Source organism: Euleptes europaea, chromosome 7 (assembly GCF_029931775.1).
Source record: "Euleptes europaea isolate rEulEur1 chromosome 7, rEulEur1.hap1, whole genome shotgun sequence".
Classification (NCBI taxonomy): Eukaryota; Metazoa; Chordata; class Lepidosauria; order Squamata; family Sphaerodactylidae; genus Euleptes; species Euleptes europaea.
In genome coordinates, this window is record NC_079318.1 from 42,413,166 (window position 1) to 42,434,608 (window position 21,443).

Below are 21,443 nucleotides of genomic sequence, written 5' to 3' on the forward strand. Positions count from 1 at the left end.
TCAGGACCCTGAATAGGCATTTTTAAAGTCACATTTAAAAAAAGAACTTTGAGCTAGCATCAACATTGACCATGCATAAATGGCCATTGACTTTAGTTATCTTGCTTTATATGAACTAGGTCATCTCCCCAATTTAAGAAAAATAGTATTTGAATGTCCCTTGAGTGTAGCAAAACAAATTTAGCCATTTGCTCAGCAATGTGCAAAATTCATCTGCCTCCTCACTTTATGATGTTTATGATGTGGAAACAAAGGAAAAGGGTCAGAACAGCAGCATGCAGAACCTGCGGTATAAAACTCTAACGAGGCAAACACACACAACCCTAAAAGAGGGGGTGGGAGAGATTTCCCCCTAATCTCTTGTATTGGCTCTCCAGTCCAAGGAGCAGAACACTCAAATCCTTTCCTTGACCTCTTTAGGGTGGCTGTTCCAAAGGCATGGGGCAGCCACTGGAAACCCCAGAGTCAGCCATTATCCCAAATAAATAATTACTTAGGCGCATGCATAATTTTATGTGAACATGATTCATAAAGGTAATGTGAATGTGTATACATTTAAAGATTTTTAGAACAAGTTCTTGCAAAAGGTGTTCTAATGACCCTACAGTGCTGTTCCGTTAAGACATCATACAGGAAAAATGAAAATTGGGGGCAGGGCAATGTCCAGGAGTCCTTATTGAGTTACAGCTTTATCATATGCAGAGGTTCTAATGATATCCAAAGTAAACAGAGAATATAGATTCATGACATGGCAGTGCTCTATCGATTTTGCTTACTACCTATTATTTACTTTAACAGGTAAACTTCATTTAGAAAAATGAAACATAGTCAGAGCTGCTGCCAGACACCTCCTACTGTCACTGTTCACATGCAGCCGAGCTTATCGAGATCGTATCAGCAAAAAAAGGCCTTCAACCTTAAACGGCCCAAATTTAAAGGCAGCCAGGAGACCTCCGGGAAAAATACAAACAGTACTAACAAATCAAAACAACCAAAAGGTTCCTGTCTAGTTATTCAGAGACAGGAAATGACAGGTTTCTTTAAACTATTCGGTAGGTTTCTCAATAGTGAATTGGTAGTCACTGAGTAAAATAAGTGGAGAGTAGGCAGGATCCCGTGGATCTATTCTGCTAGCAGCAGTGCCTTCTCATCTGATGCCAGAACCTCCTTGTGCCAGAGAAAGACACTGCTGTTAGTGGACTGTAGGGTTGCCAGCAGGGCCATCTTAACACATGGGCCTGATGGGCACTTGCCCGGGAGCCCCACGAGCATAGGGGCCCTATGCTAATCTGTGTATGTTAAGTAACTTTCCATAAATAAATACTACTACACAGTAGTCTAGACTATACTAAACTTTTTATTCCTGTGAGTGGTTGTCGTAGGGGCCCCAGCACACTGGTTTGCCCAGGGGCCCATAATGCTGTTAAGACGGCCCTGGTTGCCAACCTCCAAGTACTGGCTGGAAATCTGCTATTACAACTGATCTCCAGCCGACAGAGATCAGTTCCCCTGAAGAAAATGGCCACTTTGGCAATTGGACTCTATGGCATCGAAGTCCCTCCCCTCCCCAAACCCCACCCTCCTCAGGCTCTGCCCCAAAAACCTCCTGCCAGTGGCAAAGAGGGTCCTGGCAACCCTAGTGGAATGGATCTATAGAATCCAATCCTATACTTTAACATTTCAATAGTCCTCCTCTGTGTCCACAGGGCTTTCAGTTAAACAGGTATGTGATACCCCCATTTTTGAAGTCTTAACATGCAGCTCAAAATGTGATAAGCGACTTGTGCAGGGTGACCCAGTTAGCTACAGTCCATAGTTGGGGACTTAAAAGCAAGTTATACCCCTCTTTACTATAGCATGTTGGTACTTTTATTTACACACACACACCTATATAAACCCTTTGTTTAAAGAGTAAAGAGATAGTGCTTCTTGTGTGTCTGACCTGCTAACTTGGTCATAAAATCTGAAGCCAACTGATCTTGCACCTTATTTTTTAACAGAAAGCATTATGCTTCCATTAATCTAGGGCAGGTGTGGGGAATGTCAGGCCCGGGGGCTGTTTAAGGCCTGTGAAATCATTTGGTCTGGCCCTTCGTGGGTCCTGGCAGATCTCTAGCTCAGAAGGATCTAAGACTGGTGATCCACCCTCTCTCGCTGACAGGAATAGCCTCTATTCAAGGCAGATGTGAGTTTGTTTTGCCGAGAAAAGGAACATTTTCCCCCCTTGCAGAAGAGTCGTAAGCTATGGAGCTGCTAGGACTGCCCAATAAACTAATTTTTAAGTTGATAATTTTGTATGGCCCATGAATAAAGTTATAAATATCCAAATGGCCCTTGGCAGAAAAAAGGTTCCCCATCCCTGATCTAGGGGATGTGGGGAGGTAGCCCAACCAATTTATACAGGTGTTCATATTATGTTCGTTGTAGTTTTTTCTTCTTTTTAAATGTTTATGTTTTCCATAAAAGTCGCCTCTCTCAAAAAAGAAATCTGGGTTATTTTCTACCCAATAAACTATTCTTTTTGTAAAAACTTGATGGGATTCATAAAATGGATTAAAAAAAAACCTACCACTCTTTAAATAATTGTTTCATAGGTGGTGTGTTGTAACTCTTTTTTTACAGATGATGATTTAATTCAAGATTTCTTGTGGATGGATTGTTGCTGCAAAATTGCAGACAAGGTAAAAGTGAGTGTTAGCATGAAAGTCAGTAAGATTTTACGAATAAAATGGGAGGTTTTATTTTTCTCAGAACTTTATATTTGTGACCCACCCAAACGGAATAGAGATCTCCATCTATTGTTGTATGCCAGGTGTTTAATGCCATTGTGCTATTTTAATGCTTTTAAATAATTTTAACTTTTATATAGCGCTTCTAATAAATTATACTTTCAGTATTTATACACAGACTTATATATATTTTCCTTTCAAGCAACCTTGGGTACCCAGCAGGTGTTTAACATCCCCATTTTTGAAGTCTCAGACAGGCAGCCAAAACTAGGTACAGGCCTATGGTACGGAAGTTTTTTTGGATGAGCAGCCAAATTCATGTTTTAACTTCACTTAAAAAAACACCCTCCACTATCGTTTCAAATACAATGAATGTCAAAGCTTTTTCAAAATAATGTGATTTAGATATAGCTTACTTTATGGGACAATAGATAGATGTATTAATATTAATACGTTCCTGGTATGTTCTGTTAACAAATTGAAATGTTACACCTTTTCCATACATACAGATAAATCTTAAGGCATATGTCAATGGGACACATCCTAGGAAGCCTGTAGGGATAACCATGTTAGGCTGTTGCTGCAAAAAACTAACAGGAGTTGAGTTAGGGTTACCAACTCCAGGTTGGGAAATATCTGGAGATTTTGGGGGCGGAGCCTGAGGAGGGCGGGGTTTGGGGAGGGACTTCAGTGCCATAGAGTCCAATTGCCAAAGCAGCCATTTTCTCCAGGTGAACTGATTTTTATCGGCTGGAGATCAGTTGTAACAACAGGAGATCACCAGCTAGTACCTGGAGGTTGGCAACCCTAAGTCTAGTGGCACTTCGAAGATCAACAAGATTTTATTCCAGCAAAAATTTTCAGGGACTAAAGCCAACCGCATGGGTCCTACTAAGGGCAAAATCTTGATAGTTTTTAAGGTGCCACTAGAATCCTGTTTATTTTCCTAGCAAGTATTTCCTAATATGCAGTTGTGACTCTTGAATAATTAGTTGGAGGGAGCAAAGGCTGTTATTCTGAGAAGAAGTTTTTGTTTTATGCTATAGTACTACGAAAGTCAGCTAGTTGAGTTCAAGGGTGTGCTGTGGTTTTTAGCAACCTTCACTAGGTCCTGATTGCCGGGTTGGAATTTAGGGTGCAGAAGAAAGAACAAGTTCTTATCTAAACACCACCTGCAGGCTTTAATGTTTTTTAAAAGTGCACTGTTTCATGACCCTGTTTTACTTTTCTAGTCAGATTGGTGAAGTAACAAAAGCTGTAGTGAGAAATATTTTTGGAGCTAATAAGCTTTGCCCAGCATTTGGGTGCAGAGAGATTTTTTTGTGGGGGGAAGGTTGCCCATGAAGAAAACTAGTTAAAACTAGCCTTAGTTCTCAGGCTAGGGTTGCCAACCTCCAGGCAGTAGCTGGAGATCTCCCGCTATTACAACTGATCTCCAGCTGATAGAGATCAGTTCACCTGGAGAAAATAGCCGCTTTGGTCATTGGACTCTATGGCATTGAAGTCACTCCCCATCCCAAACCCCACCCTCCTCAGGCTCCGCCCCAAAATATCCAGGTATTTCCCAACCTGGAGCTGGCAACCCTATCTCAGGCTTGACCCTGTTTCAGTTACAGCAAAAGTTGACAATTTTGAATATAGTTCTAAGCAGAGTTACAACCTGGATAGACTGGATCACGTTGAAAAGGTCAGCACAAGAGGGGCAAATTCCCCCTTTTGCTGATTCCCCCTTTTCTAGGACAGTACTTCCCACTCGTGCTACTTCTGGGAGTCTCCATCCCAGGAGCAGCATTTTGGGGGGAGTTTCGGGCTGCCATGGGAGGGGTCAGTAGGGAAGGTGATGTTTCCTTGCATGGAAGTTGTTCCATACACAGAAAGGAGTCCAACCCAGTGATCTTAGAAGGGTATAACTCAGTTTAGAGTTGCACTGTAAAAGGTTCAGCTGTCCATGTCAAGAATTAGTTAATAAAATGAAGTGTCTGCTTTTCCTGGTTGTTGGAAATGGTTTATGTCAGTAACTTTTTTTTTTTTAAAAAGGATCATTTATGAAAAATAATAGAAAACAGGGATCTTAATACTTTACCCTTTTCTACAGTATCTTTTAGCAATGACTTTTGTTTATTTCAAGAGGGCTGGCTACAGTATAAATGAACACACCAGGCTGAATTTCTTTGTTGCTCTGTAAGTATTTGATAAATGCTGTTATCCATACTAAAATACAAAGGACAACATTTTCTCTAGAACTTATTGTTTCTAAACTCTGAAGCTAGAAATTTGCTGCACCAACAAATAAACATTTAGGAATGGGGATCTCATAGCGTTTAGACACAGCAGATACAAAGGTACAGGACTGACATTTAAATGTCATGCACTGGACCCAATTTGTATTGCTTTTAACTACTATTTAGCACAAGCAGTAAGAGCCCCGTGGCGCAGAGTGGTAAGCTGCAGTACTGCAGTCCAAGCTCTGCTCATGACCTGAGTTCAATCCCAACGAAAGTTGGTTTCAGGTAGCCACCACAAGGTCAACTCAGCCTTCCATCCTTCTGAGGTCAGTAAAATGAGTACCCAGCTTGCTGGGGGTAAAGGGAAGATGACAGGGGAAGGCACTGGCAAACCACCCCATAAACAAAGTCTGCCTAGGAAACATCGGGATATGACATCACCCCATGGGTCAGGAATGACCCGGTGCTTGCACAGGGGACCTTTACCTATATCACAAGCAGAGAGGTGCTCCCCATTGTAGACTGCTGTGACTCCTGCGAACAGCATTGGAGGCAATGGGATTAGGGAATCTGCCAATCCCCCCGCCCTAGGGTTGCCAAGTCCCTTTTTGCCACTGGCGGGAGGTTTTTGGGGTGGAGCCTGAGGAGGGCGGGGTTTGGGGAGGGGAGGGACTTCAATGCCAATTGGCAAAGCTGCCATTTTCTCCAGGTGAACTGATCTCTATCAGCGGGAGATCAGTTGTAATAGCAGATCTCCAGCTAGCACCTGGAGGTTGGCAACCCTACCCCACCCCCATTCTTTTGCTATTTCCTTCTGCCAATGGAAAACAGGGTTCGAATCTAGACCATTATTAATACCAACACTAATAATGAAGCTGCAATTGATTTCTGCCATCAGGCTTCTAGTATTGTTTAATGCTTTGAAAATTACAAACCAACACTGCAATCCTAAACAGAGTTGCAACTGGGATTTCAGTGCAAGAAATTCAAGAACCAAGAAACTGTAATTAATTAGCCATATTAGTGATCAGTGCTTATGTTCTTAAAATGGCCACTATCTTAGATGGCATTGTAAAAGGAGATTCAACTAATAAGGAGAACAGTCTATCAAGATATAAGTCACAATGGCTAAAAGGCTGAAGGCAACACCAGGGGATGGATATTGCATTTGTTCCCTGCTTGTGGAGAATTTGGCTGGCCACTGTCGGAATCAGGATGCTGGACAAGATGGACTGTTCAGCCAATCAGCTGAGCAACCCTATAAAACCAAATGTATATAGCTCAGCCCTTTCAGAAAGACCACATCCTGAAGATCATAGATCTCCATGAGCATTCTGCTAGAATTTTCAACAAGGGCCCAGTTTCTTGGTTTTAAAGCTGTTTGTTGTTGTTGTTTTAAAAAAAATACTAGAATCCACCTAATGCCAGATTCGTGTAGTGGTTAAGTGGTGGCTTGGAGCGGTGGACTCTGATCTGGAGAACCGCGTTTGATTCCTCACTCCTCCACATGAGCAGCGGAGGCTAATCTGGTGAACTGAATTTGTTTCCCCACTCCTACACATGAAGCCAGCTGGGTGACCTTGGGCTAGTCATGCTCTCTCAGCCCCACCTACCTCGCAGGGTGTGTGTTGTGGGGAGGAGAAGGAAAGGTGATTGTAAGCCGATTTGATTCTGCCTTAAGTGGTAGAGAAAGTCGGCATATAAAAACCAACTCTTCTTCTAATCAGGGTGAAATGTAGATGTTGGCCAGGTTATTTAGGATTACAATATCAGTTATATAAAACATTCTACATTCCTAGGGTTGCCAGGTCCCCCCTCTCAATCAGTGGGAGGTTTTAGGGGGAGGGGCTGGGGCAGTCTTTCACCCGCAATGATGTCACTTCCAGGTTTACTTCTGGAAACGCCACATCACTGTGGCTGATTTAGCACTCAAACCCCCTAATTTTGTTTGGCCTTCAGTCCCCTGAAATAAGTACTGGAGCGGAGGTGTCAACCCCAGACAGCCTTTTTCACCACTATGGCACACTGGGTTTACATTTTCATTGACCTATGTACTATGACCCAAGGTCTCTTTCCCTCTCAGTCTCAACAAGATCAGACCCCATTATCAGATACTTGAAACTGGGATTTCTTGTTCCAGTGTGTATCACCTTACACTTACCTACACTGAACTTCTTTTGCCATCTTCCTGGAGGTCTTCAGAGTTATTGTTTTTTAAAAAGTCAGGATGATGTTAAAATCATACTTAAGTTAATCACAGTTTAACTTGTAGGTACCTGGCAAATACAGTTGAAGAAGATGATGAAGAGTCAAAGTATGAGATATTCCCATGGGCCTTAGGAAAACCCTGGAGGAAGCTCTTTCCTGACTTCCTAAATTTAAGGGATGAACTCTGGAGCAAGATGGACTACAGGGCTATTGTAAGCAGACGTTGCTGTGAGGAAGTAAGAAAATTTTATTCTGTATATATGTAGCTATTGTCTGCTATGAGTTGTAACCTACCAGCTAGTGATGACAAGTTCCTCTAGAACAAGGAGTCTTCCTCAAATATAAAAGGCTCTTCTGCCAGTGGAAAGCCTCTTGCTTTACAGGAAGGCTCCTTGACCTGAAGGAACATATTCCCATTAGCCAAGTAGAGTGTCAGGATACAACCTAATGCAGTTTTTGACAGAGAACGTAGAAGAGCAGCTGAATTTTAATAAGCAGATTCGTCTCTTGCACTTTCAGCAACTGTGTAAAATAACTATTTTTAAAGGTACACAGAATCATTTCACTGCTGAATGTTAGCATATGTTTTAAAATGTACCAACAAATAATTTACCATGCATAAACCATGAGCAAAATATGGCAATTCCAATTTTGGTAAATTATTCAGAGCTTTCCCCGTGTATGAGTAAAACACAAACACATTGCACGATTATGGTAATATGATCATACCTAGAAGTCAGATCCTAAGCAACTGGACTTAGATGTAACAGCCCGTTCCTGAAGTTAGGGACCAAATGGGCTTAGGAGGTGGCGTGACCCCTACACCAGCATTTGTGCCACTTGCACCGTGCACACTGGCACAGACACTGGCGTAGGAGCACTTTCGCCAGCCCCCATGGACTGCAGCAGCAGCGCGGCCTGCAAATGCCAGCATGGACTCCCACCAGTGTCATCCTGGTGCAAGTCCTCACATTGGTGTCCCAGGCGGCTTTCCCGGGGTGTTCTGGGGGTGGAGCTGCCGTTAGGCAGCTTCCTAACCCCTTTCAGCCAGGGAATGCCCCCTCAAGCAACAGCAGTGCCGCACCACCTATGGAGCTCCCTCCCCGCCATTTTCAGCTTTTTGTAAATAACCCCTTTCTTTACCTTGCTCTCAGGAATGGGCTGTAACTATGTAATTCTCATAGAAAAGCAGCCTAACAGACCAATTCAGTCTACTCATTTCATGATGGCTCTCTGCAACATAAACATGCATTGGTCTGGAGTTTCAGTTAACAGAAATCCTAGGGCATGCCTACTGTAGATATTGTACCGTCAAGTTGCTTCCGACCTATGGCGACCTTATTAATTAATGCAGGGTATGAGCTTTCGTGAGCCACAGCTCACTTCTTCAGATACAGCTAGAATGTTCACGTTCTAGCTGTATCTGCTGTAACTGAAGAAGTGAGTTGTGGCTCATGAAAGCTCATATCCTGCAAGAAATTTTGTTAGTCTTTAAGGTGCTACTGGACTCTTGCTCTTTTCTACTGTTAGTGACCGACTAACACTGCTACCCATTGTGATTTATTAATTAATGACCTCCAAAACATCCTATCGTTATTTCTTTTCCCTAGACTATTAAAAACTACCCTAACAATCTGTAGGCCAATCCTGAAAGATATTATTATTCAAGTATTTATTGGGAATTTAAAAAAACCCTATTACTTAGCTTTGATTATTTCTGTGCAGTATTTGTTGTTGTTTTATTCTGATATAGCTCCATTTCAGAATTGATACTCTTACACAGGTAATAGCTATTGCTCCAGCACATTATATATGGCAGCGGGAACGTTCGCTTTATCATAGCGGCGCTACAAGAAGTCATAGCCGTGATGAAGTGCACCTGCCTCGAGGACCTAATGCCACACCCGTTAATTGTTTAATTTGTGGGAAAAAAACAAGATACGTAAGGCTGGGGTTATCATCCTCTTCCTCCAACGGCACTCTGGAAATGATGGAGCAACGCATTCCTCGGGGATTCAATGACTTTCTTTCAGCTGATCAAATGCTTCCTGAGGCACCTCCTCACTGTTTCTCCCAAGGTATGATCTAGTCTGCACCAAAGTAATTTTTGCAACTAGAAGATTTATACCCCAAATATAAGCATGTTAAGCCATGCATAAGTCCCACTAATTTCAGTCACGATACCTAATAGTAAACTGGCTGGCCCTTGCTTGGGTGATGAAAGCAGCACAATGGATCCTCTCACGGACAATATAAGAATCTTTCCCAACTCAAGGGACTCGCTGGGTGTGCAGAAAAATATGGCTTTCTAAATGGACCCAAAAAAGGGGGGTTGAAACCTCACCTGTATACAGACTGATTAATTTTGCACTGTTCCACTCCCATTCCTCCCCCAAAAGGAGTTATTATTCACAGGCAGTCCAAAAACAGATACATAAACCAAGATTCCTGGCACCCTCTCCTTCAGTGCTCGACCCTGGGAAAAGGCAATTCGCAGATGGGGGAAAAAACAGAGCAGGGGTGGGGAGGACAGGTGATAAAAGTCTCTCACTTTGCTCCTGTCTTGCCAGTGCTATCACTGAGCCTTCCACAGTAATGGGCAATACTTTAGAGCTCCATCCCAGAGTGCTGATTACCCCCTTTCCAGGCCTACAGATGGACTGGGATGGTCTCAGCTGTTCACTGTGCTGATGGGTGCCCTCGGGTGCCAGATCCAGTGTTCTTAGGAACAAGAAACAGACAAGGGTTGACGACTATATAAGTATGCATATCCCAAAGTTACACTGCAGGCTTCCTTAAATGTAACCTGTCCTGTATATGACAAAAGAGGACAAGTCATGCAAAACAAACTGTACTGTTATCCTCTCTGTACTTCCAGTGTGAATTTCTTTTCCTAATTTTTCATAGATTGCAACAAAGTACCCAACAATGGAAGAAAAAATAAATATGTAACTCAAGATAAATCCATGGAATGGTTTATTGGAAATGAAGAATAAGTGTACTTCCAGCCGTAACTTTCCATGTTATCCAGAAATGCAGTGAACCTTCTGACTCAAATACAAGCTACAATTCAAAATAATTGTTGTCTAATCTAAGTTTCTTATTCTTTAAATTCTATCTTTGGCTTCATTTTACAGAACCAAAAAGTATTGTCAGCAGAAACAAAACCTGTGGCTTCCAAGAAATATACTTAGTCCTTTCTTTATCCAATTCTGGTAAAATGCAGTCTTCAAATTAGCACTCACCATCTGGAGCTGTGTTTGGATTTGGGGGGTTACATTTCCGGAGTTTGACAAGAAATGCTGTTTTAGGAGAAATGTCCCATCAGAATTAGTGATAAAATACTTGTGAAATCAATAAGTCATCTTAAAGGGTTATGCTTTTATTTATTATTTGCATTTCTTTTTTGAAAAGTAAAGCAGTGCTTCTGAACAACACTGCGATAGTAATGAATGTACAAAATATATTTACCAAATCATTCTTACCTGTGTGACCAATTTGCCATTGGTGAGGTCTAGCAATGTACGGTGGCTTTGCTCTGTCAGAAACAAAAACTGCTGAAATAAAACAAACGAACAAAAATGTGAACCAGCATCCTTCATATCTCTTGCTGTCTTAAATAACTCTTCTACCTTGGGGCCTTTTCTTCCTATTTTTAAACTTTTCTGTTGTTCCTTTCCTCCTGGAACCCCCATTCCCCTTCTTCTGGTGGAGGTTTTGACTCTCATACTTCCCTCAGGGAAAACAGCAGCAAACACCAGACCCTCACACTACAGCGTGCTGCTTGGCAGCCATTTGCTGGCTCTCAGAGGACTAGACCAGGGGTGTCGAACTCATTTGTCACGAGGGCCGGATATGACATAAATGTCACTTGGTTGGGCAGGGCCATGCGTAACAATAAAATTTAATGCCAGGTACCAGATATACAATTTTATAGAAGCCAAAGGCAAAGCAAATTAATGATATTATTTTAACTTTATTTTTTACTTACTTAGAACAGGCTTGCGGGCCGGATAAGAGCTCTCAAGGGGCCGAATCCGCCCCCCCAGCCACTCATGTGGAGGAGTGGGGAATCAAACCCGGTTCTCCAGATCAGAATCCACCACTCCAAACCATTGCTCTTAACCACTACACACTAAACCTAGGTTTAATCTCTGGCTTCTCTCGTTCAGGTCCCAGGCAGTGGGAAAGAGCCATCTCTGCTCGAGGCCCTGGAAAGCCATTGCCAGTCAGAGCAGATCAATGGTTCTCAAACTGTGGGTCACAACACACTCATAAGCAAGTCGCGAGGCCAGGAAGGAGAAGGAACGAGATTAGGAACTAACAAGGCTCTGGGAGGCAAATTTGGTTTTCCTTCTGCATAGTGTACAAATTGGCCATGAAATACTCAGGAATGGTAGCTGTTTAGAAATACTAACTGGTGTGAGATTCCTGTGCTTTATACTGTAGACAGGGAATGTAGTATGGAGTTACTTTGCAAGGGGTCCTGAGAAGTACACTAATTTTATAAGTGTGACTTCAAAAAGTTTGAGAATCACTGCCATAGTCATAGACAGTACTGAGCTAGATGGACCAATGATAACACATGCTAAAAGGCAGCAGCTTCATGTTCCAGTTATTGTCACAAAATACGATCTTTACCGTCATCTTCACTCTGTTCAGCCGACTGCTCGTCATTTTCATTACAGCATGTGGGATCATCAACCATATTTTCCTTGGATTTCATGTACTGGAAAGCATTGCCATTTTTTTGTGTCACTGGACATACTAACCAGTCTGTGTGCATTACTTCAACAACCCTTTCACAAAACAGGGTTGACTTGCTGGTGCGGATTGCTTCTAAGAGACCAATAACCTGTGTGATACTTGTAGAGGAATTCAGTTTATAAATATTACCAATGAATCTTTCTTTATGCAAACAGTCATCTTGCAGCTGGAGCCTATACACGTTTAATCAGATGTAAGTCTCACTGTACTTTAAGCATGATTAAGATTGCAGCTTCAGTATTTCATTTTTCAAAAGATTAAGGTTTAGAATTCATCGTAATTACCCCCAAATTCAACTATGAAGTCTCATGCAAGCAAAACTTCTATTGCCTGGACTACAAATCTCTTGTCTGGACTACAAAACTTTGTTTGCCTGAAGAGCTTTGATCTATAAAATATGATAAATTAAGCATGTTGTGAAACTATGCTGACAGCTGTCAAAGAAAATTAACTCTGAACGTGAAAGCCTTCGACTAATTCAAGCATTTTAAAAAACTGACGGCTGTCATTAAATCCAAATATTGAGAAATTCACTTGTTTTATTTCATTAAAACATTTAAAGCCCTCCTTTAAATTATAATTCACAAAACAAGTTAATTTATTTGATTTTTATCCCACTCTTTCCCTATAAAGAGGGGCTCAGTGAGGCTAAAAATAGTCTATATCATTTGTAAACACAAATATACAAACCAATGTAGAGTTATAAAACCCAAAATTTATCAGTATATCTAAAATAGTTAAAAAGAAGGCATCCTCAATTTCCCCTTAATAAAGGTGAACAAGCAGGAGCAATAGTCAATTTCAGTAACTTAACAGGGCACAGCGCAGAACCAACCAACAGGGGTGCACCAATCCTGAAAGGGTCCAGCTGATATAAACCGTTGCTGCCCTCAACCAAGTTAAAAACCATCTTTAAGTTTTTTAAAAATCACTTCAGAGGAACAATCCATGGCAGACACTACCAATTAGTCAAACAGCTGAACCTAATACAACTACTGTGCAGGAATGTGAACACAAGTCCTTCATAAAGCCTCTGAGGTGGAACTTATAGCTAAATTTTGGCAATGCAAAGAAACTTATGAATGAGAAGAATACTTACTTTGTAACGTATACAGCACAAACGCCCCCTTGTTTAAGATTTGGGACTATCACAGGCAAAGCATTCTGAGGGACGACCATATCCAAAGATACCTACAGAGGAAACATATATTTTCTATTCATGTATCTAGATTATATCTTTTTGGACTCTTTAAAAGCCACTTTGAGTCCCCAGGGGACAGAAAATAAGGATAGAAATATCTAAACAAACAGATGATTTAAAGAAGGCAGCAAGGAGTTGGTTTATAGTTATTCCATTAATAGATTCCTAAAACCTGTGGGACTAGGAAATATATTTTTTATGATAGGGCTCATCAAAAATTATGTCAACAGAAGATGACACTATTATGTTGGGCTTGCAAGCCGCTCATTTATCTTCATGTGGCTTTTCTGACCTTAAATAAGGCTATGTATAAGTGTAAGCTGAAAATAAGCCAATACATGTACATATCCCAGATTGCCTACTGTACAAAACAGAAGCTTCTGTCACTCCTTGAAGGGTTCATATTTGAGGGGAAAGGATGCTTAGCTTCCCTCCTGGAATGCACCTCTCTAGATGTGAACAAAACGACAGAAATATATGCCAGGAGTCACAAACCTCTTCCTTAATAGGAATAGGAAGAGTAGGAATAAATGGACCATTCTCACAATGGAGGGAATTAAGCAGTGGGGTCCCACAAGCATCGGTGCTGGGGCCAGTACTATTTAATTTGTTCATAAATTATCTGAAACTAGGGGTGAGTAGTGTAGTGGACAAGTTTGCAGATGACACAAAATTGCTCAGGATGGTGAAAACCAAGGATGGCTGTAAAGATCTCCAGGAAGATCTCCACAAATTGGGTGAGTGGGGCAAGAACATGGCAAATGAAGTTCAGTGTAGGAAGTGTAAGGTGATGCACACTGGGACAAAAAATCCCACCTTAAAGTATAAGCTGATGGGGTCTGAACTTTCTGAGACTGAGAGGGGTTGTAGCAGATAGTTCAAAGTGTTAACTCAGTGTGCTGCAGCGGTGAAAAAGGCAAACTCTATGTTGGGGATTATTAGGAAAAGGATTGGGGGGGGAAACAGCTGATATTATAATCCCAGATGTGTAAAGTATTTGCTTTTGAGATTTCAAAGGAGATCAGTATTTTTATTAGAATGTGTCTCTCTATTCTCAGGAGAGTAAGACCATTCCAAAAATGAGATTTCCCTTTTTTAAAAAATGAAGAAATTACCGCATCAAATGTTTCCGTTTTCAGACTTTTAGCTGCTGTTGAAATATCTTCATTAATGAATTCCACATTATCTGGCCACTCTTTAGCGTGTCCTATTTCCCATGAAGCACGCCAATTCTGGTAGTTTTTCTTGGCTATGCTGTGGTGATCTTTTCTGACTTCATAACTTATAACGTGGCCTAGCAGCCCGACTAAAAACAAATGAAACAGAACTCAAATACTGACCTTTCTCATACATGATTTAACAAACTGAACGGAAATAAATTAATCCATGACTGGTAGCTCTCTCTTCTTCCCTGCTATTACAAGCAGAGCATAATTAGTAACAGGCCTGTCAACTAATTAAAGATGTTCCAGTTCATCAGTTATCCAACTTTTAACTAATTGATCAATTAAATCTATGTGCATGGCAACAAATTTTTATTTAGATTTATCAGTGGATTAAAAAAATGTTAATGTGCAATTTACAGTCCACCAAACACCAAGCAGCTCAGAAAGTGTTTGCATTTAGCCTGAGAACTCTCTTTTTAATCACGAGAATAATTTTTAGGAGTTATTTGACAGGCATTAAGAAGAAATTATGTGTGGCTGGTCACTCTATACCACGCGATTCTGTCCTACTATTCATTGTCAGTTCCTGGTTGGAATACTCTGTCTGCTTGTCTGTAAGCCTTGGGACAGGACACATGTCATTACCCTATTCTGCAAAGAAACTAATGCAAATGGTAATATTAGAAAACAGTAGTGACTGATGCTAGCTGTTTCACACATACAGGCCATTCTGTGAGAACTGAACCAATTGGATGGGAGGAACCCTGGGTTCCAATCTACACTCAGCCATGGAGTTCACTGGCTATATTTTAGGCTAGTCTCTCAACTTCACCCATATTATAGGATTGTTAGAAGTTCACAATGGAATAATCCCATGTAAACCACCAGGCACTCCATGGAGGGGAAAAAGGTGCTGCAACTGTGATCTTTTTTGAAAGTGTGACTGTAGACTAAAGCATCTTTTGTGCATTCATAAAGATGCCTTATATTGAGTCAGACCATTGGTCTATCAAGGTCAGTACTGTTGACTCTAATTGGCAGCGGTTTTCCAGGGTCTCGGGTAGAAGCCTTTCACATAATCTACTACCTGATTCTTTTAACTGGAAGCACCAGGGACTGAACCTGTGACCTTCTGCATGCAAACCAGATCACTGGGCCACAGCCCCTCCTATCACTACAAGATGTTTACTGCCCAACTGTATCCAAAACTGCAAACATTCACTGTATCACCTGGATTTAACTGCCTTGTGATGTTCAGATTCACCACATTCTGTGAAGTGGCTGAAAGGAGGTCTTATTTTTGAAGAACTTATACCAAAGAGTAACTTTGAGCATGATAACCACAAGATAAATGAGAGGGGCAAGATACAGTTGGCAGACTAGGCATTAATAAAATCTCCTATATAGACAATATTTACCTGCTCTTGATAGAAATAAACTCAAAGCACCTGAACCAGAACCAGCTTCCAGCACTTTGTCTCCTTGGTTGATATCCATAAACAGCAGCATTGCATTCACATCCTGAACAGAACAGAGTACACCTATTTATAAAGCTGCCAACCAAACCATGCTTAATTTGGTTATTTTACACATTCAGCTTCCACACAGGTCAAAATTGATCCTCAGGGCAACCAGACAACAGCAACTGGGGCATCTCTTGACACACAGTTGCCACAAATATGTTATTAATTTCAGGGGTGGGACGGATGGTCCAGGGTATGAAGAAATGCTTACATTACACCCACCTATCACTCTCTCCCAACCTGGGCTGGAGCTGCTTAAGTGAATGAAGCATCATGTTTTGTCACCCCAATATAGGCAAGATGGCACAATATTAGGTAATTGAAAATCTCAGATTCCCTGTTTAACATGGAGTTTCTAGTCTAGCTGTAGAGAAGAGCTTGGAAATACATGTGCTAAGTTTGATGGGACAGATTTTGATTTGTATATCAAAACCTGGTAATTTAGCATTCACTCTCTGCATGTGCCAGGAACAAAACAGGTAGAGTACAAGGTGTTTCCTATATGAAAGTGGGCTGTTATGGGAAGGATAATGTTTGACATACTGAAGGAGCCCTTTGGTTACCAATGTACATCAAGAATTAAAGCCACTGAGTAGTTACACTGGTGTGTTGAAATTAGTAGAAAACACCCTCCTTCCAAAGAAACCTGTCTTTGTTGTCATACACTTTCCCTTTTGGGACAGGCATCACGGCAGCTACAAAATCGAAAGCATGGCCACAGCCACCCAAGAAGTCCAGATAGTTACTGAGATCACATCAAAGTATCCCTGTCAATATTGGTAGGTTGAGGGGCTGCGCACCCCCCCCTCCAAAAAAAGCAGGCTTGCTCTACCTTTGGATAGGAAATAGCTGGTCCTCTCTTCATGAGCAGCACATAGTCTTCTAAGGCCGGTCTCCTTATTAGCAATGTCCGACCACTGGAGGTCAAGAACAACTGTCCGGGAAGTTTGCCTATAATCTCCACCAAGGGAATGGCTCCCCAGTTGCCATCCAGCTTGCCTTCTCTGGTTAACCTGCACAGTTTTTTGACCTCCGAGTGGCGTCTCTGGAACACTGCAAGAATCAGCTCCCCTACTTGGAAAGGGATATTTTTGGGGAGGTGCTCAGGTGCCAAGCCTTGATCCAGGTGGGACTGTGCTTGGGGAGCACTTCTGGGGGTGAGAGAGGACTCCTGTCCCGTCACACGGGGCTCTTGCTTGGATTCTTGGGTCTCGGCACTCCTCATGGCGCTGATCTCCTCGGAAAGGAATTCCTTGGGTACCATCCGGCTCACTCTTTCCAAGGGGGAAAGGGATTTTTCCCATGCCCGCTTCCTACGGTTCCCGGCGAGCTGAGCAGAGACCCCCTGAAATGCCGGCGGGGCGGAAACAAGAGGATCGACCTGCCCTTCCGACTCGTCCCCGTTCCCTGCATTGCTAGAAAATAACCTGCTATTTAAGTCTGGGGAGCTGGTTGCTTGCAAGGCAGGCGCGTGCTTTGCCCTACACAGCGTTCCTCGCTGCTGCTCGTTCGCCCTGATCGTTGAAGCTCTGCCCTGGAAACCACAGGTGCTCCTCTCGCCATCCCACAGGGGTTGCTTCCTCTTCGCTTCGCTCACCGCGGCCGCCCAAGCCTCTCCTCGCAACGCCTGCAAGCTCAGCCGCCCCCTCCAGCAGCGCATCGTGCCTACGATAAGTCTATGGACGTGGATCCCTATAAGTTCCAGGGATGGTTCTATGGATGTGGATCTCTCCTTTCTTCCAAATCAGCAAGGGTCTCGGGATGAAAGGATTCGCATTTGTATAAATTCTCCTATGCAAAACAAGAGAGGCGCGTTAGCTATGCACATGCTAATGGCTATGCAAACAGGAACAAAGGAGCAGGCGGGTGGGGTGGGATTTCTCCTTTTGCGTCGGGGCCGTGAAAAGGCCCTTTTAAAGTCGCCTTTAAAAAAAAAAAAAAAGAGCTTTGAGCGAGCATCAAACCCGACCGTGCAAAAACGGCCCTAGGCTAGATGAGGACTGTCCTTCTTCGCGCCCGGCCATCGCCGCAACAGCCCACCCACTCTGCGGCGCCTTCAAGCTCACTCGCAGGCCCGCGCGCCTCCTCCGTTCCGCCGCCGACCGGAACCAACGAGTCGTGAGAGCGGCGCAAGAACGCCATTGGGCAGTCCCTTCCGGTACTGATTAGGATCCTCCATGTGCGGGGCGAGAGCGGGGGAATTGCCTGGGGAGGCGACGGGACCACCAGGGAAAGCGGGCGAGGAGAGGGAGGGGCCTCTCCTAGAGAGAGGAAGTCACACTTCTCCCTGTCGCGCCAGGTTGCCAAATGCACAGGAGCCCCTCTGCAATTGCGTGCCTTGCTTTCTAATTTTTTAATAGAAATGCCAAATGCACAGGAGCCCCTCTGTAATTGTGTGCCTTGCTTTCTAATTTTTTAATAGAAATGCCAAATGCACAGGAGCCCCTTTGTAATTGTATGCCTTGTTTTCTAATTTTTTAATAGAAATGCCAAATGCACAGGAGCCCCTTTGTAATTGTGTGCCTTGCTTTCTAATTTTTTAATAGAAATGCCAAATGCACAGGAGCCCCTTTGTAATTGTATGCCTTGTTTTCTAATTTTTTAATAGAAATGCCAAATGCACAGGAGCCCCTCTGTAATTGCATGCCTTGTTTTCAATTTTTAATAGAAATGCCAAATGCACAGGAGCCCCTTTGTAATTGTATGCCTTGTTTTCTAATTTTTTAATAGAAATGCCAAATGCACAGGAGCCCCTTTGTAATTGTGTGCCTTGCTTTCTAATTTTTTAATAGAAATGCCAAATGCACAGGAGCCCCTTTGTAATTGTATGCCTTGTTTTCTAATTTTTTTAATAGAAATTTTTAATAGAATTTAATAGAATAATAATAATAGAAAACACCAAAGCGGTAATAAACATTACACCAAGTAGGTCTTTAACGTTACTGCAACGCCATTGATTTATGCACATCGTAAATAAAGAGAGGGGGGGTCCTTTTTAGGACACAAATCCTCGGGGAGCGGAGGAAGAGTAATCCTTGTGTTGCTTCCTGTGCACTTTTTCTGCGTAATTCACAGTGGGTAGCCGTGTTAGTCTGTCTGCAGTAGTAGAAAAAGGCAAGAGTCCAGTAGCCCCTGAAAGACTAACAAGAATATTTTCTTTTTTTAATATATATATAAATTTTATTGCTTTTTATAAGTAGACAAAAAGTAAAACAAAAATAAAATCATAATACAATACAAAAACAAAAAAGAATATATATATAGAAAGAGAGAGAGAGAGAGAGAGAGAGTATAGAGTATATATATAGAGTATAGAGACCAGCTCCTTGGGAGTGGGGGAGCAGCTTTGGAAGGTAGAATAAATTAGACTATAGCCCTATATTAATAGTTCCCTGGAAAACTGGCACTATACGTGCAGGGCTAGCTTAGAATCTATGTCTGATATGCTAATTCTTTTGCAGGAAGTTTTTATATGGGGAGCTTAAAAAATTAACTTCCCTTACTTATAGTCATAAATGGTACTAATTCTGTTGCATGTGTAAACTAGGCCAAAGTTCTTTGCAAACTCCAGGTGTTGTCTTGCTAAAGTTTCTTTAATTTGAGATATTTTGAAGGGAATATTTAATGAGCCAATTGTTTTTATTCATCACAGCAAACATATAGATGAAAGAAATATGCTTCCTATAAAAATAAATAGTAATGCGGCTTATACGTTGCATTTAAGCAGACGTACAGGTTAATTTTTAAAATTAAAAACTCTTTTTTATAGAACAGTAGAAAACATAAAAAATGCATTTATGTTTTAACCAGTGTACCAGTGCTGTTTCTTCTAAGTCTTAATGCTCAGTCTAACAAATAAAGATCTATGTTGTTAAAGGGCAGCTACTGAAGTGTAACTGAGGACCAATTCAGAATCCTTTCTGTGTCTTTGTAGCACCTCAAGATAAACATTTTTTTGTCTTTGAATGAAATTATAGTACCATGTAGTGGTTAGAGCGTTGGGCTAAGATCTAGGAGACCCAGGTTTGAAACACTGCTCTGCCATTGCTAGGTAACCTTGGGTCAGTCATACTCCACTTACTTCACAGAGTTGTTGTGAAGACAAAATGGAGTAAAGAACTATGTAAGCTATTTTGGGTCCCCACTGGATAGAAAGTTAAGAGTATACATTCAGTTAAATAAAACAAATAAAGTAAATAATTGATTTTGCCTGGAGACTGGAATCTTGAGCATCTCATTATCTTTTGTATGCCTCCTTGTGTCTTTTTTCACCTGGAAGTTGGCAATTCTAATTACTTCCCAACATGGAGAACATAGTTTCCTTCTGTGCACCTTTCCCACTTCACGCTGTTCTCCCCAAAGAAAAATCAGTCACCTGCATTTGGGAAAGGGGGAAAAAGTGTAGCGCGGTGTAGTGGTTAAAATGTCAGACTAGGATCTAGGAAATCCAGGCTCAAATCATCACTAGTGCCACAGAAGCTTGCTGGGTGCTCTTGGGCCAGTCACACACACTCAGCCTAACCTACTGCACAGGGTTGTTGTGAGGCTAAAAGAGAAGCGAGAATGATGTAAGCTGCTTTGAGACCTCATTGGGGTGAACTGTGGGATATAAATAAATAAAATAAATCCTAAGGCATGGTGCCATTGCTAAACAACGCAATTAAGCTGTGACCCACAGAGACTTCCAACTGTCAGCCATAAAAGGAGGATTGACATTCAAGGGAAGTTGCAGCTTGATCCTACTTATGCTTACTCAGATGTAAATCCCACTGTGTTGAATAGAAGAGTTGGTTGTTATATGCCGATTTTCTCTACCTTTTAAGGCAAATCAAACCGGCTTACAATCTCCTTCCCTTCCTCTCCCCAAAGCAGGCACCTTGTGCGGTAGGTGAGGTTGAGAGAGTTCAGAGAGAACTGTGATTAACCCAAGGTCACCCAGCTGGCTTCATGTGTCGGAGTGGGGAAACCAACCCGGTTCACCAGATTAGAGTCTGCCACTCGTGGAGGAGAATCAAACCCAGATCTCCAGATTAGTTTGCACCCCATTTAACCACTACATCACGCTGGCTCTCTTACTGGCACATGTGTACAGGATTGTAACCTTATAGCCCCGTCCTGTTCAAGTGTGCTAGGACCTAATTTCCTCTGTGAAGGCATGCAAGATTGTGGCTTTACAGTACAGCTTCACTCTTCAGATGTCCATTGAAGTCAACGGGCTCAGACTGGCGCAACTCCGCTTCAAACGGCACTTCCAGTCTACAAAAATGTTGCGGCAAATTCTGCTCAGGCGCCTTCCCCCTAAACACACCTAACGTCGGCATTAGTAAATCAAAAGGAGAATACGGAATTTGTGGGAGAATGGGAGGCATGGACAATATATTGTCAAAATGAACTTAAACTGGGAAGAACTGAAGGTTATGTTTTGATCTAATTCAATTGACGAAGATAGAAATACTATTAAGATTAAAGATTTAGATTTTAAGAAATGTAATCTGATTAATATATGTTGTATTGAATTAGAAATTAAATGCAAAGGTGTCAATAAAGTCATCGAAATAGAGGAGGAGGGGAAGTCAACGTAAATATATCAACTAATTAGATATATAGAATAGAGAAATATTGCT

General features: G+C 41.9%; 2 protein-coding genes across 2 annotated transcripts; one reads left to right on the forward strand and one right to left on the reverse strand.

Annotated features, from left to right (window-relative positions):
• The first annotated feature begins 817 nt into the window (after positions 1-817).
• SPDYA (speedy/RINGO cell cycle regulator family member A) lies at positions 818-10,158 on the forward strand. Its single transcript, XM_056853611.1, has 6 exons — positions 818-1,052; positions 2,623-2,681; positions 4,825-4,910; positions 7,227-7,398; positions 8,946-9,240; positions 10,070-10,158. The coding sequence occupies exons 1-6, from the start codon at positions 818-820 to the stop codon at positions 10,156-10,158; spliced, it is 936 nt and encodes a 311-aa protein (XP_056709589.1).
• A 142-nt stretch (positions 10,159-10,300) lies between these two features.
• On the reverse strand, positions 10,301-17,479 carry TRMT61B (tRNA methyltransferase 61B). Its single transcript, XM_056853696.1, has 7 exons — positions 16,652-17,479; positions 15,715-15,817; positions 14,246-14,436; positions 13,029-13,120; positions 11,816-12,027; positions 10,648-10,719; positions 10,301-10,464 (listed from the first exon to the last, which is right to left on the reverse strand). The coding sequence occupies exons 1-7, from the start codon at positions 17,477-17,479 to the stop codon at positions 10,397-10,399; spliced, it is 1,566 nt and encodes a 521-aa protein (XP_056709674.1). The 3' UTR covers positions 10,301-10,396.
• Between the last annotated feature and the right edge of the window lie 3,964 nt (positions 17,480-21,443).

Excerpts from the sequence above, each read along its gene's own strand:
- TRMT61B (XM_056853696.1), bottom strand. The coding sequence starts at position 17,479 with ATGCGCTGCTGGAGGGGGCGGCTGAGCTTGCAGGCGTTGCGAGGAGAG. Across the intron at positions 14,437-15,714 it reads TTTATTTCTATCAAGAGCAG|TCGGGCTGCTAGGCCACGTT; the intron begins GTAAATATTGTC and ends ATTTGTTTTTAG. Across the intron at positions 10,720-11,815 it reads CGAGCAGTCGGCTGAACAGA|CAGTTTTTGTTTCTGACAGA; the intron begins GTGAAGATGACG and ends GTTTTATTTCAG.
- SPDYA (XM_056853611.1), top strand. The coding sequence starts at position 818 with ATGAAACATAGTCAGAGCTGCTGCCAGACACCTCCTACTGTCACTGTT. Across the intron at positions 2,682-4,824 it reads GCTGCAAAATTGCAGACAAG|TATCTTTTAGCAATGACTTT; the intron begins GTAAAAGTGAGT and ends CCTTTTCTACAG. Across the intron at positions 4,911-7,226 it reads CTGAATTTCTTTGTTGCTCT|GTACCTGGCAAATACAGTTG; the intron begins GTAAGTATTTGA and ends TTTAACTTGTAG.